At 34.0% G+C, this 24,498-nt stretch overlaps 1 protein-coding gene across 1 annotated transcript in view; it reads right to left on the bottom strand.

Annotated features, from left to right (window-relative positions):
- The window catches only part of CEP128 (centrosomal protein 128), a 121,183-nt gene that overhangs the window by 49,052 nt on the left and 47,633 nt on the right, over window positions 1-24,498 (bottom strand). The window contains exons 15-18 of the mRNA XM_086749563.1: window positions 24,303-24,467; window positions 21,205-21,381; window positions 17,599-17,658; window positions 16,040-16,232 (exon numbers count right to left, since the gene is read on the bottom strand). Coding sequence (XP_086605689.1) covers window positions 16,040-16,232; window positions 17,599-17,658; window positions 21,205-21,381; window positions 24,303-24,467 — 595 coding nt within the window. The remainder of the gene's footprint in view (window positions 1-16,039; window positions 16,233-17,598; window positions 17,659-21,204; window positions 21,382-24,302; window positions 24,468-24,498) is intronic.

Genomic DNA, 24,498 nt, shown 5'->3' with positions numbered 1-24,498 from the left:
ATGCCATTTTCAACTGACACTTGACTGTTTATTTCTGACCAATCTAATTCCTAGAGACAGATCACAACAAAATCACATTTACACTGCTGTTTTCACTGAGTAAAAACGTAAGAAGGGTATTAGTCTCAGAATGGAGATTATATGGAGAAATTAATATCCAGTAAGAGCAGTATAATAAACATATCATACAGTTTTGTTACACACAGACACTGTAAATCTTATTCTGAGGTTGACAAGAGCTGCAAATGAGTTATGTTTATTATAGAATAGCTTAACCCATTCTCCCAACACAACATTATTTCTACAGGTAGAGACATTCAATTAACATTTAGCAAAGAACTGGCAAAATGACTGTCAATCCCACCAAAATGCCACTGTAAATAGGACAACACGTTGTATATCCTACACACCCAATTCTTGTATATATTTACATCATAGTTTCATGTCTGATTAGTCTCAACAAAATGCTAGGAATGAACTAAAGTTTGCAAAGCTGATAAAATGTTTGATATGATTTTTGTGATAAATGCCTCTTGTAGTACACTTTATAAAGTATATTGACAAACAGAAACCTAGAAAGTCCTTTTAATAGCTGAGGTATCATCTCCTAGGTTAGGAATAAATTCTCAACAGTGTCAGGAACAGAGAGGTATCAAGCAAATAGTAAATGTGCTTCACTGGATACGCCCCTGAAGGGTATAACTTATGAGACATAGGTTAAAATGTGCATTGATGTGCTCATGCCTCTTGAGAACTCTGCACAGAAAGTTAGTCTCTCAGAACATATGCTCAGTGTTGAAAATTGACTCAATTTACATAAGATTTTCATATCCTTTAGCAATCTTAATAAATGGTTAGATTTCTCTTCCCTTGTGTTATGTTGCATAAGACAAAACATAATGATAGCAGATTAAAGCTCCTGAGCCTAAAAGTAAAGGCTTAAGCCCTAGCTCTAAAATAATGTACTGCACTCTGAAAATACGGTTCGAAACTTTTTTTTTGGAAAACATGAAAATAACCAAAATGAAAAGTTGGTTTTGTTTTTCAGAAACTCTTTTATGCCTCTTATCCAAAAGGTTGCATCAGTTTCTGTCTAGTATAAACTTAACTTCGCTGCAACATTATATTTTTGCTGCCAGCATATTTATTTCAAAAGGTCTTTTAGTCAACATAAGAACTAGAATTTTTTTTCCCCTGTATGACAATCTATAGAATTAACAATGAAAATAAGTCATAGACAACCTTCAGTTTCAAAATAATCTTTGAGATTAATCATGCTAAGTTTCTCTGACTATATCAAGCTTTCTGACAGCATCTTTTCCAGCCCTATTCTTTACACACAGCACAATGTTACAGAGAAACACACAACTGTGCTTCTCCTATACACATTTGATCCTCAAAGTTCATTTTTCCAAAGGACCAACTTTAACAATTATTGATATTTTTTTCCCATTGAATAAGAACTTCTATTGTACCTTGTAAATGCCTGTTCTGCTCTGTCTTGACATATACTAGCAAACTGGTATACTTGGGCTGAAGGACAATAGTTTACTCCAGCACTTTTTCTGGAATAAACTCTATTTCTGTTGGATTCTGTTTGCTCTGCTGAGACAGTGCAAAGTCTTTAAAACAATTTACTTAATTCAAGAAAACAGAGGTCCCAGATTAAGAGCAAGGCTCGGGAAGAAGAATAATGTCAGATGTGTAATTTGCAGCCAGTCTACACACACACTACATCAGAAGAGAAGAGAACAGAACATGCGCAACAAAGTTAAAGGTACAAGAAACTGGACACTGCTTTGTCTTGACCTGGATACAGAAAATTGTGCAGTCATACGGGCGATTCAGATGGACAAAGAAGCTACACAGCTTCTGGTGACCACACACTTCTTACACAGCTCTGTAAAAATGCCCTGATTACAGCTGGTACCTATATCAGTGAACTGACACTACGATTATGGACATTTCTTCCAAACTCAGATACAGCATGAGCAGTTTCTGGATTTGTCTAATACTGTAATTATACTACTCATGTAAAATAGATTATTACAAGCTCGCAAATAATCATCAACTTGAAGTATCTAATTCCTAATCAAGAAAAACAGAAATTAATTTCAAAAATCAATGATGAGAAGCAACAAATAAAATGCTCAAATTAAATCATACTTATTCTGTAGAGCACCGTTTAAGGAAATAAAAAATTCTAACTTTGTGAACTAAAAATGTTTTACATTAACTCCCATTCTTATGATAATAGGTTAGCACACGAAAAATGCATAGTTATATAGATGAATGACCTGTATAATCATACCATTGACTCTCAATCACAGTAAGAATGAAAATTTTCTTCATTTAGTAGTAACAATACTGTTTTTATTGTAAATAATTGTTTGGAAATCAACATTTCCTTCCGTATAACAAGCATAATCTGTTGATTACAGCAAGACTGCAAAAGAATTATTTTTATTTTATCAAGCTATTTTAGAAATCAGAATCTGAAGTGGTTTAAAACCAGATTAAAATAGGAGTTCCAGTTCTAGTGTACAGTAAACACAATGGATTTTAAAATACAGTCATTTTTAAAACAGAAAAAAAAAAAAGAAATCTTAGGAGGCTTTCAAGTTTTTATTCCCCTAACAAAGAAATCTTTCACAATGTCACAAGTCAATCTGGAGATGGATATTATATACATTCTGTATAAAATACATATATCAGGAGGGATAGAATGTTTTGATCTTTTCAAATTTGGAATATTTTTGGAGTAAGTTAGAAACATTCTAACCTTAAAGGTCAGATCTTAATACTAGAACTTAATACTAATTTCCTAGCAGCATGTGTTTCACTGTAATACATAAGTCCATGGTACAAAGTCATTAAACCAGTCTGTGTGCATAAGTCTTATTGTCCAAGAATGAAATATTACTATTTCTTCAGCTTTTAAGAAGAATGAGCATGCATATAGTAGAATACTTACATTCTACTCTTACTTAAGAAGCTGTTTTAATAATAAAACATAGTTCAACATACTTCTAATCCCTTTAATACACTTGAAAGCCATCAGCTCAACAGTCTTGGAAAAGGAAGTCCCTTCTTCATCGAAAACAAAGATGACATGAAGCTATGCAATGCAAAATTCCTCCAAGTTCCATCACACATCTTGTGCCTTGACAGCAGCAAGTCATCTGAAAAACTAACTTCTCTGTCAATTTAAATATGCTTCTGGTAAAAATAGCAATTTGTAATACTCATTAAGAACTTGATAGTGAAACTGTGGATCACCAAACAGCTATAAGATCATGACAGAACCCACTTCCTTCATTAGCCTGATCTAAGCATGTGTTCGAGGACCGGAAAGGCAAAAGACTTTCTTAGCCTCTGACAGTTTGAGATGTACAGACTTCTTACCATTTGTCCTCTTGCTAAATAGTAAACTAGTGATAATTATGAAAAAGTTTCTTTATTTAGAGCAGTGATATTATCTTTTGAAGGAAATTTTGACTGATGGCATCTGACTAACATACAAATTCAATAATGGAGTCTATATATTCTGAAGTAAAATGTTACCTACATTTTTTCTTGTAAACTGAGCGTTAAGCTTGCTTCATTGCTCTGGCAGCAAAAAAGGTAAAGCTAGATTTTCATCCTTCAAAATTGTTTGATTCTTAAAATTACTTTTTTTAGACTATCTCTACTTCTTAACAATCTCTTAACAGAAGAAATTAATATGGAATGAGATTGTAAAGGGGTAATAAAGCCAGGCACAAAGTCTTCAAATTGATAATCTCACTTTTCAGCATGGATTAAATCTTTATGAATGTCTCAAAAGAAAAATCAACCTAAGAGAAGAAGAAAGATTGGCAAAACTCAGAAGAATTATTCTATTCTATTGAATTCTATTCAATCTAAGTACAGTCTTTGGATCTTAAGGTTTCACCTTTATTTGAAACTACTTCAGACATCTCACCACTAAGCATTAGCTAGAAATTAAAAAGCATGCTTTTACTGACAGCATCCTAGGTGTGGAGTACTTTGTGGGAGGGTGCTTCAACTCAAGGTCTCTGGAAAGCATCGTTGCTTGAGCTAAAAGCCACTACACTGCCTTCCCCAAGTAGTGAACCAAAATTCAGTTATGTGCAAACTATATGGTTGACTGTCCGTGTCTCCTTGGCATTATCCCACCTCAAGATGAAGACAAGAGAAACATTCCAAATAGCCTCCTTGAAAGTCACAGCATTTCTTAACAAGGTAATGGGAACCAAAATACTGTGCTGAAGAATGTGTTTCAAAGGCTACTACAACAACTGTACCAAAAGTGCTACTGCTCTTCACAGCATACAGTATCACTGAGGCATACAAAGTTTCTATTACATTTTTTAAAATAGTAACTTCTTCAGCTTCTGATTCTGAAAGTAAAAAACAATATTTAGGCAATTTTACAATCTTTGCATTATACTTAAGATCATGCTAAGTTCATTTTCTCCTTTGAACTCTTCCTTAATAAAAATGTGCTTAATGGATTCTAAGCACATTGCATTAAAATAAAATGCTTTCATTAGGATTTTCCATTTGCTATAGTACCTTGGAAGAAATGGAACATCGTCTGGTCATTTGACTTTGCAAATGGAAATATTTTCTCATACATACAATGTTGAAACATTCTTTTCAGAAAATGCTGTTCCTAGAGCTTCAAACTAATCAAGAAAGTAATGTTTTATGGTTCAGTCATCAACTGTAATTAAAATCAGAAAAACAAACTTTTTGTCCAGGCACTTAAAGTATTTACAACATATTTCAATGAATATGTTTTCTTGGTTTTGTACTTTGTTTCTTTCTCTAGTCGCAGGTATGTCAATTTAGCAGATACAGTAAAAAAAAAAAAAAAAAAAAACCCACCACAAAAAATCCAAAACAAAATCAAAATTAAAAGTGTTAGAATTGTGAAACAGGAATTAACATGATGAACGAATTTTACATTTAAATATTTCCTGTTAGACACACATTTACATACTGGCAGTATATAATGTTGCAGAAAGGTGCTGGTCAAATACTAGAAAATAAGTACTGCAATATGAATCTTTGTACTTAAAAACATTAAGAAATTTGACTGAGAAATAGGAGACCCAGCTTTATCCTTAGTTCTCCTTTCTTTTATTACATAACCAGGAGCAAGTACATTATCTCTATGACTCAGATATTGTGTCTGTCCAGCAAGAAAACAATATTTTACAGCAACAGTATTAACAGTGCTTAATAACCTGCAACTGGAATCTTTTATAAAAGCAGCAAAAGTATGCAAGTCATGCCCAAGACTAAGTTATGACCTTATCCTAAAGACAGAACAGACCAAAACAAGGAAAATACTGACTTACTTTGCTCACAATGCAGAAGATTCAAGTATAAGTGTCCATTATTACAAGTGGACTTTTAATAAATTACAGAGAGATACTTTTTACTTGGAAAAAACACTTTATAATTTAACGTTCTAATCATTGATATTGTATGAACTATACAGTTAATTTGCTTGCCTTGCCCGACTGAAAAGGCAAAACCCTTAAAAATGTTTTTAATCACAAAATTTGTAAAGCATTTAAAAGTTCCAATCACAGTTCCCATTTTGTAAAAGCAAAACCTAGGAAACTCAATCAAAACAGTAAAGGAAATAAAAGCTGAATTTCAGATACAGCCAGTCATTAGCTTGAAGATGCTAATCAGAGTAATATGTTCATTAAATTTATTCAAACCTAGCAATTTATCATATTTAAATCACTAGAAGGAAAACAATGAAAACAGATTAATTAACCACCTAGTTAATTTAATCTTTGTATAGAAAATAAATCGCCTTGTTTTTCTTTTTTCAAGGATTCACTTGTAATGGCTATTCTGTAATTAAAACTATTTTGTTGTATACAGTCAACATTAAGAGTCGGTTTTACTCTTCTTGAAATGACAAATTTTTTGGTATTGATATAGAACTTAAGTTTCAATACTTTAAATACACAATATCATTCAATTCTTTAAATACACAATATTAAATACACTCACTTTAGGAAAAAAAAAAGGGTTTTAAATAGCATGTCAGCTGAAAGGATATAAAAGCTCTTAATATATCAATGAACTACACTGAAATACATATTCCAATACAGTCTGACAAATCCTAGGCAAAAACATAACATTAGCTCTAATTTTAAAAGATATTGAGTATATAATATAGCAATATGCAAGATTTCTAATACTTTTTTTTTAATTTTAAGAGCTTTATTATATTAAAAATCTTAGTAAGTTTCTTTTCATTTCTGCTCAAATTTCCATCATTATTCATCTGTATTTTAGACTAAAATGACTGTGACTATGGCAATAGGTGGTAGAACTATACAGCCCTTGATTCAGTTTCATTTCTCATAAGACAGCATATTATTTAATTAAACAGGTATCTTATCGGATAGTAAAGTTTCCTGGGAATGCTATTTCTACCTAATGAAGTCTGAGTGACAGACAGCATGTTTCTCTTATGTATTTCTCAGGAAAATATTAAATTCAAGATACAAGCTTGAAAGTGCCTGTGTTGGTTTGGTGAGGGTTTTGGGGTTTTTTTTTTTTTTTTTTTTTTAATAGTTATAAATCAGTGATACTGATTTGTCATGGAAACACAGTATAACCTGAAAGTGTGGCAGCATCTTCCATGCTAAGTCAAGAAGGAGTTCTAATAAAGTTGTATAGATACTTACAAGACTATTATGTAGTGTTAAAGCACTGTTATGGTATAATTGTGATGATATACACTCCTATGCCATCATTTCAACATTTGTAAAAAGAAAAATCCCAAAACACAATAGTTCTTAGAGCACCAGCTCTTTAGCTTGGTTTAAAGAAAAAAAGTCATAATTCATAACAGGAAGAAGTGGTTAAATAATAGATTCTAACTATTTAATATACATTAAATCTCCATCCCCCAGGTTACTTTTGTTAATTTGGATTTAGTTTCCAATATGTGTAGGTAAACCAAGTGGCAAAACTAATAAATTTAGTCTCTTACTGTTAGTGTGCACTACAAACTCAGCAATTTATTATTTAAAGGACACATCATGCCTTCTAAACTATAAATCTGTACATAAGTTTCAGATAAGCATTTGAAGTATGTGAATAAGAAAGAAAGAAAAAAAAATCAAAAGAAGTCTGAAAAACATCTTAGCCACAGTTTGATGTCGTCTCTTACCTTCACTTTTTCATAATGGCAGCCATATTTTTATGAGTGCATAAAAAGATAATGGCAAACAAAAACAGTTGCATAAAATACTAGATGATTAGAGCAATGCACGTCCAGACTGATATTTCCAGTTTTCCAACACAAAAAAAACCCACAGGTAAGATTTCCAAAAGATTTGGGCTTATTTCCATTCCTCTAAGACTCTGAATGCAGGTTCATTTTGGCAAAGTTTAAAATAACTTAGAAGTCCTCCCTCCTCCTTCCCCCATCACATTAAAAAACCAAACATTATTTAAAGGGCAAGAACACTATTAAGAATAAATTAATTATTTGAAATAGTAATTATATATTAACTTTATGCATTTTGAAGCTCACCAAAAACAAGTATTATGGAGAGTTTCTCTGAAACTTTTTGGATTCCTTCTTTTATGTATGCTTAAAAAGAATTTTCCCTACTTGATGTTCCCATTCACTGTTCAATAACAGATGACCTTAAAATACCTTGTGATGTTTCTTGCTGCCACAGAGAGTCTGTGTTGTCATACAAGGACAATTCAAGGTAACATGAAAAAAAGAAAACAAACTGGAAAGAGAGAAACAAAGCTGAAAGGGTAGAACAAGGCTTAAAGTTGTATTCAAAACAGTTTATGTTCTTCATTATTAAATGAAACATAATAGTTCATAACAGAAACATTTTGCAATATTTTGATTTTCACTGGTTCCCAATTTTCTACTTTTCTTTTTCTCAGTTTCACTCAGCAACAGTGATTGCTCAGTGTCAGTGTATTTGCACTCAATGTACTGCATCGTCTCTGTATTTGGAACTTTTACACTTTCTGCTTAAGTGTTCCTGGCTCAAACAAAATTGGACTTACTGTCTTAAAAAAAAAAAAAAAAAAAAAAAAAAAAGGAATATAATTTGGAAGATTTTGTCAAAGCAAAGTTTTATCTACATTTCAAATCTACTTTATTGTATGGTAACAGGCTCTTTGCATCTACATTGTCCACAGCAGTTAAATAAGAAATAATCCTAACTGAATCTAACAAAAAAAAAAATAAAGCCCCCAAATTAAAAAAATGCATGTCTTGCTTGAGAGATCACTTACCAAAGTCTTTGTGATATACTTGATTTAACTTCGCAAGTGATGAGACTAGTAGCTAACTGTACGATTAATAGAGATGACACCACCACTAAAGACAGCAAAAAATTTAAGTCTTACAAAATTCAACTTTGTATCCTCACATCTAAGACAATGCACAAAAATATTTTTTCTTCTGACCCTTGATTACAATGAATGTAATTAGTACGAGAACAGAATGAATTATAAACTTCACGTATAGAGCGTAGCACCACGGACTTGCCCAGCACAGGTTTGTGCTTCTGACAAAAGCATCTAACATCAGTCTATCGTAGCTCAGGACTATTATCATTACCTTCTTAAGCCTTACTTAGAAGTATAATCTACATCAAAGCAACTCTAAAAATGTAATAATTTAAGTGTGATTATGGAGTGCAGACACTGCCAAGTGGTACAGAATAAGGCTTGCATCACCTGGGACTTTATGTAAAACAGCATTTGCAGAATATTTCATCTTTGAGATAAACTAAATCAGTATAAGGTCTGTATATCAGCGCAATGCACCTGCTCTTCTTACATCACTACAGCCTTACTAATATTGCTTAATAAAAAATAAAAATAAAATAAAAAAAATCAAACATATTTGGCCTTGTCAAATACACCAGGTCTTATTTTGCTAAACAATCTTTGTTGACTATCCATGTCTTCTCTGAAGTAGCAGTATTTTATCCTGAAACAAACAAACTGTGCAGATTCCATGTCTCGCTGCTACACCACACCATGTCTAGCTTCTACACATTTCAATAAATTCCAAGAAGGATTTTCTTGGGAGAGTTATGTTCCAGAATCTATGTACACTAAGTTTCCTCTCTGTACTTGTTCCAAAAGTATAAGTTGGCCTTAATGTAACAGAAAAATAGATACTTTTGTACAGAAGATAAATATTTATTAAAGCATTTAATATATTAACTAAAACCACATACTCTTAACACCTTCAATTAAAAAATTATGACAAAATCGCAATAATTGTGATATTATAATGGGATTTAAGCAATAACAAATAAACAAAAGATTGCTGCAGCTTAACATTGCTTTTTCTTTTAATCAGCTACACAAATTGCACTATATAGACACAGGATTAGCTGTCTTCAGAACTAAATTCAAGTTTATTTGGCAAATATGACCAAAGCCAGTGAAATCTCAAATGGATGGAAAAATCAAGAAAGGAACACATATAGGTAAATAAGGTCAGGGCCTGAGCTCCACAGTCGATACTATTCACCTAGTTAATATATATTTCTTACATAAACATGATATCTTCCAAGATAACAGCTCCCAAGCAGTTGAATCTATCCTTCCGAGCTAAGACTGGCAAAATAAAATGCTAAAAACATTTGTGATCAGAAATTAAGAATTCAGACATACAGCAAAGATAAAATAAATTGCTATTATTTATGCACGAGACAGTTTGATTACAAAATTTAGAGGGAGTGGACATGGTAAAACATTTATTTGATTTGGGTATGAATGGAATTTTTTTTTCTTGTGAAAAATAAAGTTTCAGCAGGTATCTTAACTATGTTTCTGAGAAATGTGAATGTTCTACTCTTGATGAAGAAACAGAGTTGATACTTTCTTTTGACTAAACCAACCAGCAACTAAAGCAAATTTAAGTCTGTAAGACCAATGGGTGCTCCAAGGATCAAATACAGACTTTGACTGATTTGTATGACAAGCTTTTCAGACCATGTGTCTAGACCATACAAAATTAGATGAGTGAAAGAAATTTGAGCTCAGTCTTGGGTGCAACTCAGGAAGATGGTATTTTTCTTACCTTCAAACATTTCTCTGTTGTGATTTGAACTAATTTTCAAACAGGTATGTAAGAACACCTCAGCATGCACAGTGATTCCAGAATGCAAATGAAACTCAGTTAAGAAACTGGAAGTTAGACCTTTTATTTCCTCAGACCTTGTCCACTTTGTTAAAATACTGATATTTAGTGCAACACTATCAAAATGAACTAGATTATGAGATCAAAATCACTTCAATAGGAGAAATTTCAATTTTTATTTTTATCTAAGTTGTTACTTACTGAAATACCCCATTAAGTGGCACGCTAGATAAATAACTTGTTAAGTACTGAACTATAACAAAGTACAAATCTGCAAACCTGGAATCAGAACCCACATCCTCTTCAGTTCTTAGGTATTTAAAAATATTGCTAGATTTATGAAATTCTCAACTCTCCAGGATGGTACACATAGAAAAAAGGGAAGACAACTGCAGCCAATCTTGACGCATCACCGCAGAGCTGTAAAACTTCTGCTCCTCTGTAAACAATCCCGAAACTCTACACTACATTACTGTAGTTTCCTTCATGAAAAAAACATGAAAAAACTACAATAACAGATCATTTTAAGGGAAATTAATTTATTTTTTTTGAGAATACAATTTCTCTGTCTTGTTTTTATAATCTCTGATTTATGCAAATTTAAATTAATCAAGTATTTTTAGACTACATTAAGTACTCAGACAAGTGGTCTGTGTTGGTGGGGACAGTCAACCATGTCCATGGATATTCACAGAATCAGTCTTTCTGATAAAATGTTCCATCCAAAATCTGCATCAGTGCAAATGAAGCAGAAAATATTTTAATCCATTTGCACCAAATTTGACTGAAAATCCATTTTATTAAGCAATGCTGTCAAGTATACTTCGGTGTTAAAAAAATTAAAGAGCGAAGGGTCTTTTTATCAATTAGACTACACCCATTCTGCCTTCATTTGCTTTATTCCTGCACCTAGGTTTTGCCCATAATTTCATTACCGAGTGTCTTATTATTCTGTAACTACTAATCCCATTTTTTATCGTTAAGTAACAAAAACCAACCACCATTCTGCCTCCTTAATTTAAATTTTCCATCATTCTGATACATTGCTTTCTCCTTTTGGCTTAATATCTTTTCTTTGCTATTAGCTGTGTTTTCTTTTTTCCTTTGGGAAAGTAGCTTTTCCAATTTTCATGTCCAAGTCATTTACACATTAAACTATTTACATGCTTACATTCTACCAGTCGCACAATAATTCAATCTGGGCTTTTCACTCAGTATGTAAGAGTATTCCTCCAAGAAACGTAAATAGCCATCTTTTGCCTTGCAACTTTTTTAAAAATAAAAAACCCTTTTATAAACATTTAAATGTATCACTTCACGAATAGTAGTACTCAGAACTCACATTAACAGATATGTATTCTATTATTCCCCTACCTTCTAGGAACTTACAAAAAATAACTGATTTGGTGTAATGAAGGACATCATTTTCAAATGAAAAAGAACAATCTATTCACATGACTGTGAAACAAGCCAATTAAATTCACACGTAGGTTGTAAGTCCATTATTTTTGCATTTTCTGTCACACGCACTGTCATTTAATTCAGTGGCACAGGAAAATGGTATTGAATACCAAGTCTGTTTCTTAGTGCATTACTAAGAAGATCTCAAAACTTTGTTTAATGTTTGTGAATATTATCATGAATTTCTGATTCCGGCTTCAAATTCAAAATTGGTATAAAAGCGGTAAGAACACATTTTATACAAAATTTCCTTTCCTTCCTTGACATCAGCTAAGGAAAATTAAATAATCTCAAGGCCATTCCACTTCCTCTGAGCACCAAAAAAGCCACCAAATTTTCTAAGGCTCCAAGCTTCATTATAATACTCCTTCATACTAAGCTCACTCGTGAAGTAAAGTGAGTCTACAGACCAATATCTATGAAATAGCACTAACTATCCCTCTCAATAACTACCCCTTTGTTACTTATAGTAACACATTCCTTACTTTAATGTATAGTTCTTTGTCATAGTTCAGCCCCGATCGGGACCAGACTATGCCGTCTCTCTCTCACTCCCCCCACCCTCTGAGAGAATAAGGGGAGATAATATAAGAAAAAATGGCTCAACGTTTGAGACAAGGACAGGGAGAAATCCTTAAAGTTACCGTCACGGACAAAACAGACTCGACTTGGGGAAAACTATTCATTTATTTCTAAAACTAGCAGGATAATGAGACAGGGAGCAAGATAACCTCCCCCCACCCCTCCCTCTTCCCAAGCTTAACATTATCTCTACTACCTTCCCCCTCCCCGAGCGGCACAGGGGGGAAGAGGGAATGGAGGTCGCGGTCAGTTCATCACATGTTGTTTTACGCCGCTACTTCGTCGTCGGGGGAAGAACTCCTCACATTCCTCCCCTGCTCCTTCGTGGGGTCCCTCCCACGGGCCACAGTCCTTCGTGGAACTGCTCCGGCGTGGGTAATCTCTTCCACGGGGTGCAGCGTCTCCAGGACAGCTGCCCCAGCAGGCCCTCCATGGACCACAGCTGCCTTCAGGCATCCACGTGCCCTGGTGTGGGGTCCTTCATGGGCTCCGAGTGGATCTCTGCCCCTCCGTAGACCTCCATGGGCTGCAGGGGGACAACCTGCTCCACCACAGTCTTCACCACAGGCTGCAGGGGAATCTTGGCCAGGAGCAGCATTACTCCTCCCCCTCCTTCTTCACTGACCTTAGCATCTGCAGCCGTTCCCCTCACAAGAAAAGTTCTTCACAACAGGCTGGCAGACGCCTCTCAGGATCTCTTCACATCTCATTCACATCTCATCTCCTCTCCACTTCTTGCAGCCGGGCTGGGCCAAGTCGGGCCCAGTCGGCCACCTGGCGGGAGGCCAGAGGGTGAGGCCTGCAAGGCCCATGAGGCTCACGCTTCCCCCTCTCTGCCCCCGCTCAGCTGCTTCACCTCTTCTCTACCTTTTTTTTTTTTTTTTTCTGTTTTCCCCTTCTTAAATATGTTATCACAGAGGTGTTATCACGGAACATTCTGCTTACAATTGGCTCGGCCTTGGCCAGCAGTGGGCCCGCCCTAGGCCCAGCTGAGTCCACTGAACAAATGGGAGCAACTTCTAGCAGTTTCCTACAGAAGCTACTACCTTAGCTCCCCCCTCACTAAACAAAACCAGAACATTCTTATATTTAATCATCACGTTCACATTAGTCATTTCCTACATAGTCCCATGTTGAATGCTATACAGACTATAATATGTCTTCTGTTACATCTATCAGTTATTTGGCAACTATCAGCAATCTTATCAAATGAATTAAATACCAGGAAGTTAGGCTCAGAATACTTGTGGTAAACCCTAGTTGTATTTTATTTCCCTGTCTCTAATTATTCATTCAGTAAACGTTCGTTCTAAAGTCTTGAATACTATTAAGAGTAGAGAACCTACTGCTGAAAGCCTGTGACACCAAAGCAGCTAAAGCTAAATAAATACACTGCTACCGGGCCAAGTCATGATATCTTCACCTGTATCCACAAAACCTCTTGACTATCAGATCAAATCAAATTAGAATGTGATGAAACTAATCATAAATTTGCACACATGAAGACTATGCTTGATTGTGTACATAATTTTGCTTAGTAAATGGAATTACCTGCTTCCCTTTTTCAACACTTTTTGTGGCAGCAACCAAAAAAATTATATCACATTAAAAAAAAAGGTGAAGGGTAACAAGCCAATAAAGTGCTTGATAGTTACACACAACACTCCTGACTCCCTATTTCCCTATAAAATAGTAAACGCCATTAGCACTAATTGTTTAAATCAGAAATATAAGAGAATATTAATCTTTTATGAACACTTTTAAGTGAAGATAGCAAGGAGGATGCTTCAGGAAAATCCACCAACAGCAAAGTTACCTATATTCACTTGCTGTTATCTTCATACCTGTGTGGCTCTGGATCCTCAGTACGCGCACGTATCTAGGCCTCAAGTCTTAAACCTAACACTGGCTTGCATTGTCAGTATCCTATCATCTTTTTCTAAGTCCTATTTCTCATCTTGTATTTGGTGGAATTTTAAAGCATGTTTACTGTTTTGTGTTACATAGAAAATGTCAGCAACTACGTAACAGTTATTTCCTTTTCCTTACCTAATTTTAACAAGCATCTGCCTCTAGAAATAGACAGAGGAGAATATAATTTACTTAGAATTGCAAAAAGCTGTAATATGTCCAGTGACAAATAGAACTGAGTGTATTTGTAGGGAACAAAAGGAATGGCCCTCATAAATAGAAGGTATGAGATTACATACTATTTTTTGTGCTCAGTGAATAGCATTAATATTTACCACTCTTCAGTTTAATAATTTCCTATGATAACTTTGCCTATAGCTTGACATTTAAATGCAGGCTGTGGAATTTTTCCACTAAACCATATTTGGTACAGTAAAATTAAAAACTAAATAAGTTTTGCTTTATTTCCTACACACTTAAATTTAAAAAGGCAAATAAGGCCTCAGGAGATCATCTTAGCAGACAATTATTCAATCAAAGAACACTAAAACACTATTAATATTATATCAGGGTCTTGGCACTACCATTTTAAACAAAAGAAACGCTCAAGTTTGAAAGATAATATACTTTGATCCTTCAAAGTTCTTTGTCAGTGAAGGAAGAAAATCTTGACAGGATCTTACTATTCTTGTAAAGCAAATAATCTGCATTGTTCTATAAAATATTTACAAGAATGCTTTTATTTGTTATTGCTACTGTTGTTTTGCTATGGTTTTATTTTTGTTACAATATTTCACAAAACATTTGCAATAATAATTAAGCCAGCTACCAGAAGCTACAGCTACACTTAAAAGTTTACTCTTATCTAATCTGAGTCTACATCAATCTAAATACAAAATAACTACTAATGAAAGGATTTAAAAGAGTACTTATTCTGTCTGACAAAAAAGTTAGCCCATTATTATCAGTATTGAGTCCTGACTGAAGGCCAGAACAAATTTTTTTTAAAAAACACAAAAAAGAAAATCTGAGAGGTGATGCCTTCCTTCAGAAACTGAGGCAAGAGAATATAGTGAAAGAGCATTTCATGACATAGTGAGATATACAAATAGTAGCCTAACATATTACGTAAAAAGATGTAAACCAGATGACAAGTCAGCCCCATATATAGACGATATCAACCCATAAGGAACATTGATAGTTCTCAAGGTTTACCTCCATGCAAACTTTCAGTAGAAGTGCTTTATTCTCCTCCATAGGTCAGATTAGTATCAGCCATTTATAGATGTCAAAACGTAGTCTCCCCATCATGTAGCCTTCAATTTTTTCAAGCTTAGTTAGATCCTCCAACAAAATTTATACGAAAGACGTGGATCCAAATAATCTATTTCAGTATAGAAGTTCTGATCCCTGGACCCTGTGTCAATTAGCATGCTTTCTCAGTGATCATTTTCACGGACTAGCTTAATCTCTTTTCCCTTGAATCACCTTCCTTCTAGCTCTACCTGTAAGATTTCCAGCTATTCACATTTTCCAGATGTGTTCAGAAACTTGCTCTTCTGCTGGAACAGTTCCTCAGAAGGAGAGTGCGAGCAAGTATATACACAAGTGCCTGCACTGGAGAAGTTCGTTCTTGAAACATTCAGTGCAGGTCTTCAGAATTAAGCCTTAACGCCAAGAATTAACTACGTGCGATATTTCCTCCCTTCTCTCTTGCTATATAAAAACTTAAGGGTCCAGTTCCTTTGGTTACAGAATTCTCAACATCAGCTATATTATGCTTTTAGATAATTATACCTAGGGATTGAAAGTCAATAAAATATATCTGAATGTGCCATAGGAATTATAACTAGTAGAATTTTAAAATTATTTCTCCCTTTACTAACAAAAATGGAACCAGCCACATACCTCTTTTTTCTCTGTGAACTTCTTCCAAAAGTTTTTCTTGCTTTTTTATCTGTTTAAAGAGAGACTGATGTTCAGCCTCCTTCATCTGTGTAAAGTGCTTGAGCTGTTCTCGGCTCTGTAGTAAGTAGCATCGCAGCTTTTTTTCCTTACTTTCTCTCTCCTTTACCTCCTCGCACAGCCACTGAAGCTTAGTCTATGTAAAAAAAATGAGACAATAAAAAGTAAAGAACTCTAATGAAAATAAGAGCACATAAATGTTAATTGATCAAATTACCTATGGAGTCACAGATTACTCATTTGTGCCTATTACTGAACAACAATAATAGAGGACATTCAGACATATTAAAAGGACATGTGTTGACCTGCAAAGAGACTCAAAAGACAGATATATTTTGGCTGATAATTGTACGTGAAGAAGCTGTTGGTTTGGTTGGTTTGTTTTTTTTTTTAATCAGGAGCACAAATTTGCTAGGGTAGATACGGAAATTCACATTGAATTAATGTGTACATAGACACCAAGTGACACTCCTTCCTTTCAGAACACCTTTCTCTCTCTGTTCTATGTTGACGGAATTTAAAGCACTTATCCATTCTAAAAAAAGTGACATCAATCCTTTCTGGTCAGCAAAAGTTAATATTTAAGGTTCATGCAGAGGAAAAAGAAAAGAGAACTCATAGATAAGATCAATGTAGTAAATGTAGAAGTGGTGAAAGAGAATACTTTCATGACTTATTTAAAACAAAAGAGAAAAGAATTTATTTTAGGAGGTCATTCATTCTAGACTTCCCTCTAGTAAGTAAAGAAACTTAGGTGAGAAATACATGCAAATGATTGTTAGGTGCTATTTAAAGGTCTTTTTAATAATAGGTCAGTGCCACTTTTTTTAAACAAAGAAAGTACTTCCTGCAAAACATTTCTCCTTTGATTCCAGTCTTATCTCTGCTACCTGTAGTGACAGTCTTTCTTGGTCTAAAAGTCTTACGTAGACCATACATCATCAATAACCATACATTATCTTACATGCAAACAGTTGCAATTTTTCCTTAAGTCAATTCTCCTGTGGCTTTGACCTTTTTACATGAAGTCATTGCTTTTAAGATTTCAAGCACATGTGCACCCACGTTACAGGATTCAAAAGCTTCAAACAAAGGAGGAAGGAAAATAGTTCATTTTCCAAGAATCCAGTCCTTTAGATTTAATAAATAACAGCCATATTTAAAACCATTTCTTGCCTCGTTATAACCCTGTAAGAGAAACTTAACCTGCTGACTACATTCTCATGTTTTTCTTGTCTGAAAAGAACTGAACCAGATCTAAAGGCTATCACTGCAGTTACTTCAATGCATTTTTTTTTGTAAAAACAGCATTGCTGTTTATTTTGCTATAGAGACAGCTATTTCTTGTTGAAAGCAAAATTTGAAAGATTATTTCATCAATTGAAATAACAGTCTGGAAATATCAGAACTGTTGCCAAAGGAATGCTTTTGTATTTTTCCTCTTCCCCTTTAAGCGCCTTTTCAAACATATCTTCAACTGACTGATTAGGTTTGACTGTTACCTTTGTTTCTGCTAACCAGCGATGAGGATCATTCAGCACCGTTGGTGTAAGCGATATTGCCTATGGAATAGCAGTGGAGAAAGAAATAGGCATAAAAATGCAAATTAGACACAGAAAGGAGAAAATCTTTCCCACTTACTGGAAAATCATCAAATAAATTTTCTTTGCTAAAAATCTAGCTTGGAAACCGTATCTGTAAATGGTTTAATAGAATTATTTAACCATAAATTAGACACATTTAAAAGCAAATTATGCAAACTCATTGATACTAATTTTGTTTAAATGTGTAATTAAAGTTGTATTCTGAATCTGTATTTTTCTCCTAAGAATCACTACCATCATGTGTTTTGAACATCCTCAGAACAAAGCTCTGCAACAAGGTGTATATTCTCAGTTTGAAACCATATGTCCTTTTTTGAAAAATCATAATATTTCCAAATAATACAATCAGATTCTAATTTAAAATGACTGTTTCTTAAGAAAAGGACAACTTCAAAGTCATTTAACTGTTTTTTCCTATATTCTGCAGAACAATAGTGGCTGCACATAAACCAAGAGTAGCATAACCAATTGTTGTTAGTTACTGAACTGTTATCAGTATATCTACATAAATGCTATGAGCAACATGATAGAAGTAAATGTAAAAAGTAAAAAAGGACAAACTGCCAAAATATTTAAAATGTTTATGCTTCATTATGATGGTCTTAGTGTTTTCATGAAAAAGACAAATCGCTTGTTTGAATATCTGATAGGCATAAAAAGAAAACTGTAATCCTCACTAAGTGGATAAAAAGAAGATAAAGTTGTGCTAGATATGTCTTTTTTTTTTCTGTATTAAAACCGGACTATATTAAACTTGTTTTAAAGGTACTTCTATACATGTTTTCTATATGATTCACTAAAAAGGTAGTGATGGGGGATATTTCTTTCCACTTTATGAGTTGATATACACGGGGAAGAATAAAAGATGTCTCACACACAGCTCTCTCAACAGAAATCTTTTTAAAAAATCAAGTAAAATATTAACCTTTATATCCAGCTCATCCATTATCTCATGTGGTCCTATCCCATGATTACTACATTGTGCCTTTCTCTAATTTAAAGGTTTTGTGGGGGTTTTGTTTGTTCATGTGTTTCTAATTTACCACATTTCACAATTCAGCAAGTCTTCATGTATTTTAGTCCTGGTTCAATAGGTTTTTTTTATAATTAGCATATTGATTTAAGAGGTATTTATATAGGCTTTACAGTACACCAATATAAGAGGTGTCTAAACAGCACCACTTAATTATGTACATACATGTGTTTTACATGAAAATTATCATCACATAAGCACATAGCTATAAAGAAATGCTTTAGTACGCATTTTGTCCATGACTTCACAAAGCAATGCATACCTGAATTGTGTGTCTTCCATGACAGCAAACCTCATTCTGTGCAACCACATTCAAATAAGGCAGTCTTCAGTTTATATTTTAAGCATGATTGCTATAGTTATTGCAATCAAAGACTTCTTATAACAAAAGACTGATTGGAAAAATAAATCTGAACAACACATGTGGAATTCTTTGTTTAGAACACCCATGCCCAGTGATTATAAAAAAAATCCAGTACATTTTTCATCAGGAAAGATTAAGCCTGGTGTTTAAGTTCTCTGAATATAAGTATTTATTCACTAAATTCCTCATTGCTCACCTCAGCTGCAGTGGCAACTTCTTCTTCAAGTAAAGACCTTGTCTGAAACCTTTTAGAAACCTTGGCAACAGTTAGAGTACTGAGTAGATGTCCTGGTTCTGGCTAGGACAGAGTTAATTTTCACCTGAGCTGAGAGAGGAACTGGAGCTGGTGGCACCTGTGGCTGGGGGACACAGCTGGGGTAATTTACCCAAATTGGCCCAAGGGCTATTCCATCACCTGTGACATCATGCTCAGTATAAAAATTGAGGACAGTGCTAAGGGGAGGTTCCTGCTAATCAGGAGGAAGCTGAGCATCAGGTTCCACTGTGAGCTGTTGTACTGTAAATTACATGCTTCAGTATTTTCTGGGTTTTTTAAATTTATTTGTTTGGTTTTAATCTCTGGGGTTTTTTTTCTTCTGTTGTTCTCTTAAACTGTTTATTTTAATCTCAACCCAATGGTTTTGCCTCCCTCTACCAATTCTCCTCCCCATCCCACTGTGGGGGATGGTGAGTTGGGAGTGAGCGACTGTGTGGTATTTTACCTGCTGATAGGGCTAAACCATGACAGAAGAGGAACAATATAACAAAGGAAACTTCTTACCTTTTAAAAAAATATTTCAGACCAGGCACCACAAAACTGTGTAACATTTGTTTTCACATTAACTGTCTAGTCAAAAACTCAGATTCAAGTCTGTTTGAAGTTTGCTAGTGATAAACACTTAAAGGAGATAAATAAAAACTGTGAAAACAAGGATCAGCAAAACTTCATACAGAAGACAAAAACTCTGCAAGAGGTGGGAAGCAAGTCTAAGAAGGCATGGTTAGATGATCAAGAATCTGTAGCAGATCACAAAGACTTAATAAAAAAAAAGACTTATCTGCAAGAATACAGAGGAGAAAAGCTTGTTTGTCAAATACATTTTCACAGAATTATCTGTTTGTGTGCTGCAACATCCCAATTCCATAGGTAAGTGGAAATAAAGGCAAAACCATACTACAAGGCTGAAACAAAATTACTTCTCTCCACACCTTCAAACAAAACAGGTGAGGAGATAGTTTTTCTTTGTTTTATTTCCTATTTTAAGTTTATTTAAACTATAATGACTTTTCAGTGTCAATGTTGAAAAAATTCAACTTCAAAAGCAGCCCAGTTCAGACAAGCGACCATGGACTACAGAGGAGAACATATACGGTGCTTAAATAGCAAGACAAAAAAAAGGCGTAATCTGAGTATACTTTGCAGTTATAGCTAAGGCTAAAATGTCACCAAGTCAAACACTTATGATACAAGTACCCACAACACCAGTGAGTATGGCAACAAGCTGAGTCAGACTGTCTTTTTTCTCAGCTGTGTACCATGTCAATTTAAGAGGATTAGTCACATAGAATAATCTAGAGAAAAGAAAAGAGGGTTCTGTCCCTGGAGAGCAAATAAGAATGCTCAGGGAAAAAGCTACCGAGGCACGAGTTGCTGGAGAAGTAAAAGAGGAAAAAAAAAAAAAAAAAAATGTTACAGCAAGTACAAATTTCCTGAAACTTTGAGTCTGAGTTTTCTGGATACAAAGATCTGCTCCACAAAAGAGGAGATTATAAACTCTTTTCACTTCCAGGAGGTGGCCTAGGTAAACTTGCCTCAAAACTCTGGCTGATATAAGGTCCTTTCACACATGCAAACTAAAGGAGAACTATTTCTCACCAAAATAAATTGGCAAAAGAAAGTAGTAACGATTAACGCATGGGCAGATCTTCATAATATCCAATTCTAATACCTAGCAACATGCATCTGTACCAATTAAACATCCATAATCCTATCGTCCATAAATTATCTATACCAATTAAGTGATAGGTGATAACAATGCATGCAAATTCTGTTACAAAGATTCATTAAGAAAATAAAATCTGCAGCATACTTAAAACTTCGAATTACTTTGAATTTCTCCATGGAGTCTCGAGAAAAAATTTCACAAGCAGCATCAATTTCACTCCCTATCATGGTGAGAATGGATTCCTGTTCCATTTCTAAGTGACGCAGCTGATCCTTAAACTGCAGTTTGGCCTCATCTATCCTTCTCAAATGATCTGCTTCATTGCTAATCTGTTTATCCTGGAGTGAAAGAGGAAAAACAAAACAAAGGAAAATTATTGCGTTATTAATATAACATACATAATTAACAATATATCTTTCAATCTTATAATCACATTATACTCACTCATGCACTGAGTCGAGTTCCTTGCCATAGAAAATAATACCTTCTAATAATACTCATAAGTTCCTCTCCTTATTCTCCTGTAAATCAGTTATAAAGAAACTGCTACCAAATCCCAACTCAACAATCATAGAATGTATTTTCAGAGTCAAAACCAGACATTCTATTTTAAATCTCTTTTTCATTAGTAGGAGAAGAGCCCACCACAACTACTCTCCTTATTATCTTTTGCCTTGAATCAGTTACAGGTATCTAATCTCTGTCATCACAAAAAGAGATTCCTGAAGGAAATCTGTACTGGCAGGAAGTGTGTTCTCAAAGGAAAAGTATTCAAAGAATATCTCATAGAACAGTGACCGGCACTGAGAAAAGCAGTTTACATTATCTTCCAATGTCAGAAAGACCATTAAGTATACATATCCTAAAAATTCAGATTATCTTCCTTTATATCTATGATACAGCCACCACATAAAACCAAACCTGGCAGCAGTTTTGTTACATAATATATTGAATTATGTATTGTAATTAATATAACAAATCTATCTTGGGAGAAGAAGTGAAATTGGTTCACACCTGTCTGATACTGAGATCAGGACAATGTAATGCAGCGAGGGGTAAACACTCTAACAGCCACATTTCAGTATGTGCAAGTGCACTGAAAATGGTGAGAAAAGCCAGAATAATAATTTTGAAAATTAGCTATTGACCTCTGCAATGACAACGTGCAACTGTTTAAATTGTATTTATTGGAAATCTCCATGCACTGCGCTCATGAGACACCACTGTAGAGCTAGGTAATTTCTAATATACAAGATCTGTGAATGGGATACATATGGAATCATCTAGGTTGGAAGAGACCTTTAAGATCAAGTCCAACTGTAAACCTAACACTGCCAAGTCTGCCACTAAACCATGTCCCTAAGTGCCACATCTACATGTCTTTTAAGTACCTCCAGGGATAGTGACTGCAGAAGACTGTGTACACTCTGACAAACACATTTCCTTAATGATAGATATTACAGTGCTAAAAACACATTTTGAATCTTCATTTGAGGTACCTTTTATTAGTCTGACAAGTCAAGCTTTTAAAGTACTTCCTGTTAGTTTAACAAGCTGAGAGAAATACTAGGTTTAAGATTTTCTTATTCCATAGTTTCAAAAAAAAAAAAAAAACCAAACCAAAACAAAAAACAAACAAAAAAAAAAACCAAACCAGAAAAAAAAAAATAAACCAAAAAACCCCACAACGCCAAAACAAAAAACAAAAACAAAACCAACCAAACCCAAAACAGAAAAAAAACACCCACCCCAACATTTATCTATCAGGGCTAGCAGTCACAGCATACTGACGGACAAACAGTCAGTATATGCTGAAAATATAAGCAGTATGACAAAAGGAGTTAATAGCATTTCCAAACAATCACTTTACCTACATTCAAAATAAGCCCATTAGATTTTAAGCTCAATACTTTAGTGATGTTTTGCACTTCACTTACACCAACAAAACAAGAGTTGAAAACTAAACTGAAAAGTCATGAAGGACGTACAATATCCAGGAGCCTGTTATCAGATTTAAATAGTTTGAAACTATTGAACTAATGAAGAAATACCTGATCACTATTCAGCAGTCTATGTGAAACGAATGAAAAAAAACCTCCTGTAAGATGATAATATAAATGCCCATATAAAAAAAAATTATTTTCACAAGGATAAGAAATTACTAAATTGACATAGAAAAGTAAGAACCTTCCATCTAGAGGCAAAAATATATATTTTTTTAAATTAGGATATAATGAAAAAATTATAAGCAATTTCCTGCAGGATGCATAAATTGTTTGTTTTCTTGAATTTTAATCTAGGAAACCAAATTTATCAAAGATTAGAAACAGTCATTTTCAATTTTGTCTTAATACAAATTAATCAAATACTGACAGGTATGTGCTTTACACTGGAGAAAGTAAAACTTCATCCATGTTCAGAAATACTTACCTGAAATCACAATGTCACAGGATGAGAAATTTAAGATATAAAAGTAACACAATGTAAAATATATTCATGTTAAGAAAAACATATTAAAAAATAATGCTGTGGAACCAATCATGGAAAAAAAGTAGAACTCAAGGAAAGCAGAAAGAAGAGTTACAAAATAAAATTCTTCAACAACTCTGTATTTATGACTAGATTTTTTAAAAGAAAGGCTGACAACTCCAGGTTGTGAGACTGCAAATTCATTTTTGATAGTAAATATTAATAACAAGAACACTAGGCAACAAGAATGGCTGGCAGATAGCATCCATCTGTAGATACAATTCTATGAAACACAATGCCAGTACAAGAAAGAGATGTGAATTTCTTTAAAAACTTGCTGTGTTTTAAATATTCAAGCAGAAAATAATTTTCATCATGTTATTTAAAATTTCTTTTACTGTGCTTACATTGCTTATCTACTTCAAATTAGCTCTAAATTATTCATAACTGTAATGCAACTTTAAAAAAATGTGAAGAAAAGCAGAAGTGTTTGGTTAAACATTCATTAGTTACCTATATTAGAAACAGGGCAGGCAACAAGATGTATATTTCTACTCCTAAATAGTATTAGCAAATCTTTGGAGAGATACGATTTAGGACTCGGAAGCACTTTTGACTTCCTTGACTTACATAGAAACTGTGTACTACAGTATGACTGTGTATATTCTTTAATACGTACATGTATTTTTTGTATTTGAAGTTTACCATCTATTTCTATAATTGATCATTTATTTTAGGTATTTATCAGCAGAGAGACTGATGAATCATGGGTAAAAACAGGTAAGTTTACCTTTTTCTCCAGTTCTTGTTCTACAAACTCACATTTTCGTCTGAGTTTTATATTTTCTTCTTCATTTTGGGTTAATTCTTCTGTCAATTTATCACAATCATTTTTTATCTTCTCCAATTGTCTACATTGAGTCTTGACTATGTTTTTCTCTTCTAGAAGTTCCATCTGATTGTAATGGGAAAATAGATTATAAAGT

The sequence above is a fragment of the Chlamydotis macqueenii genome, chromosome 5 (genome assembly GCF_036417535.1).
Source record: "Chlamydotis macqueenii isolate bChlMac1 chromosome 5, bChlMac1.mat, whole genome shotgun sequence".
Lineage (NCBI taxonomy): Eukaryota > Metazoa > Chordata > Aves > Otidiformes > Otididae > Chlamydotis > Chlamydotis macqueenii.
This window is presented reverse-complemented; position numbering and strand designations above follow the sequence as displayed.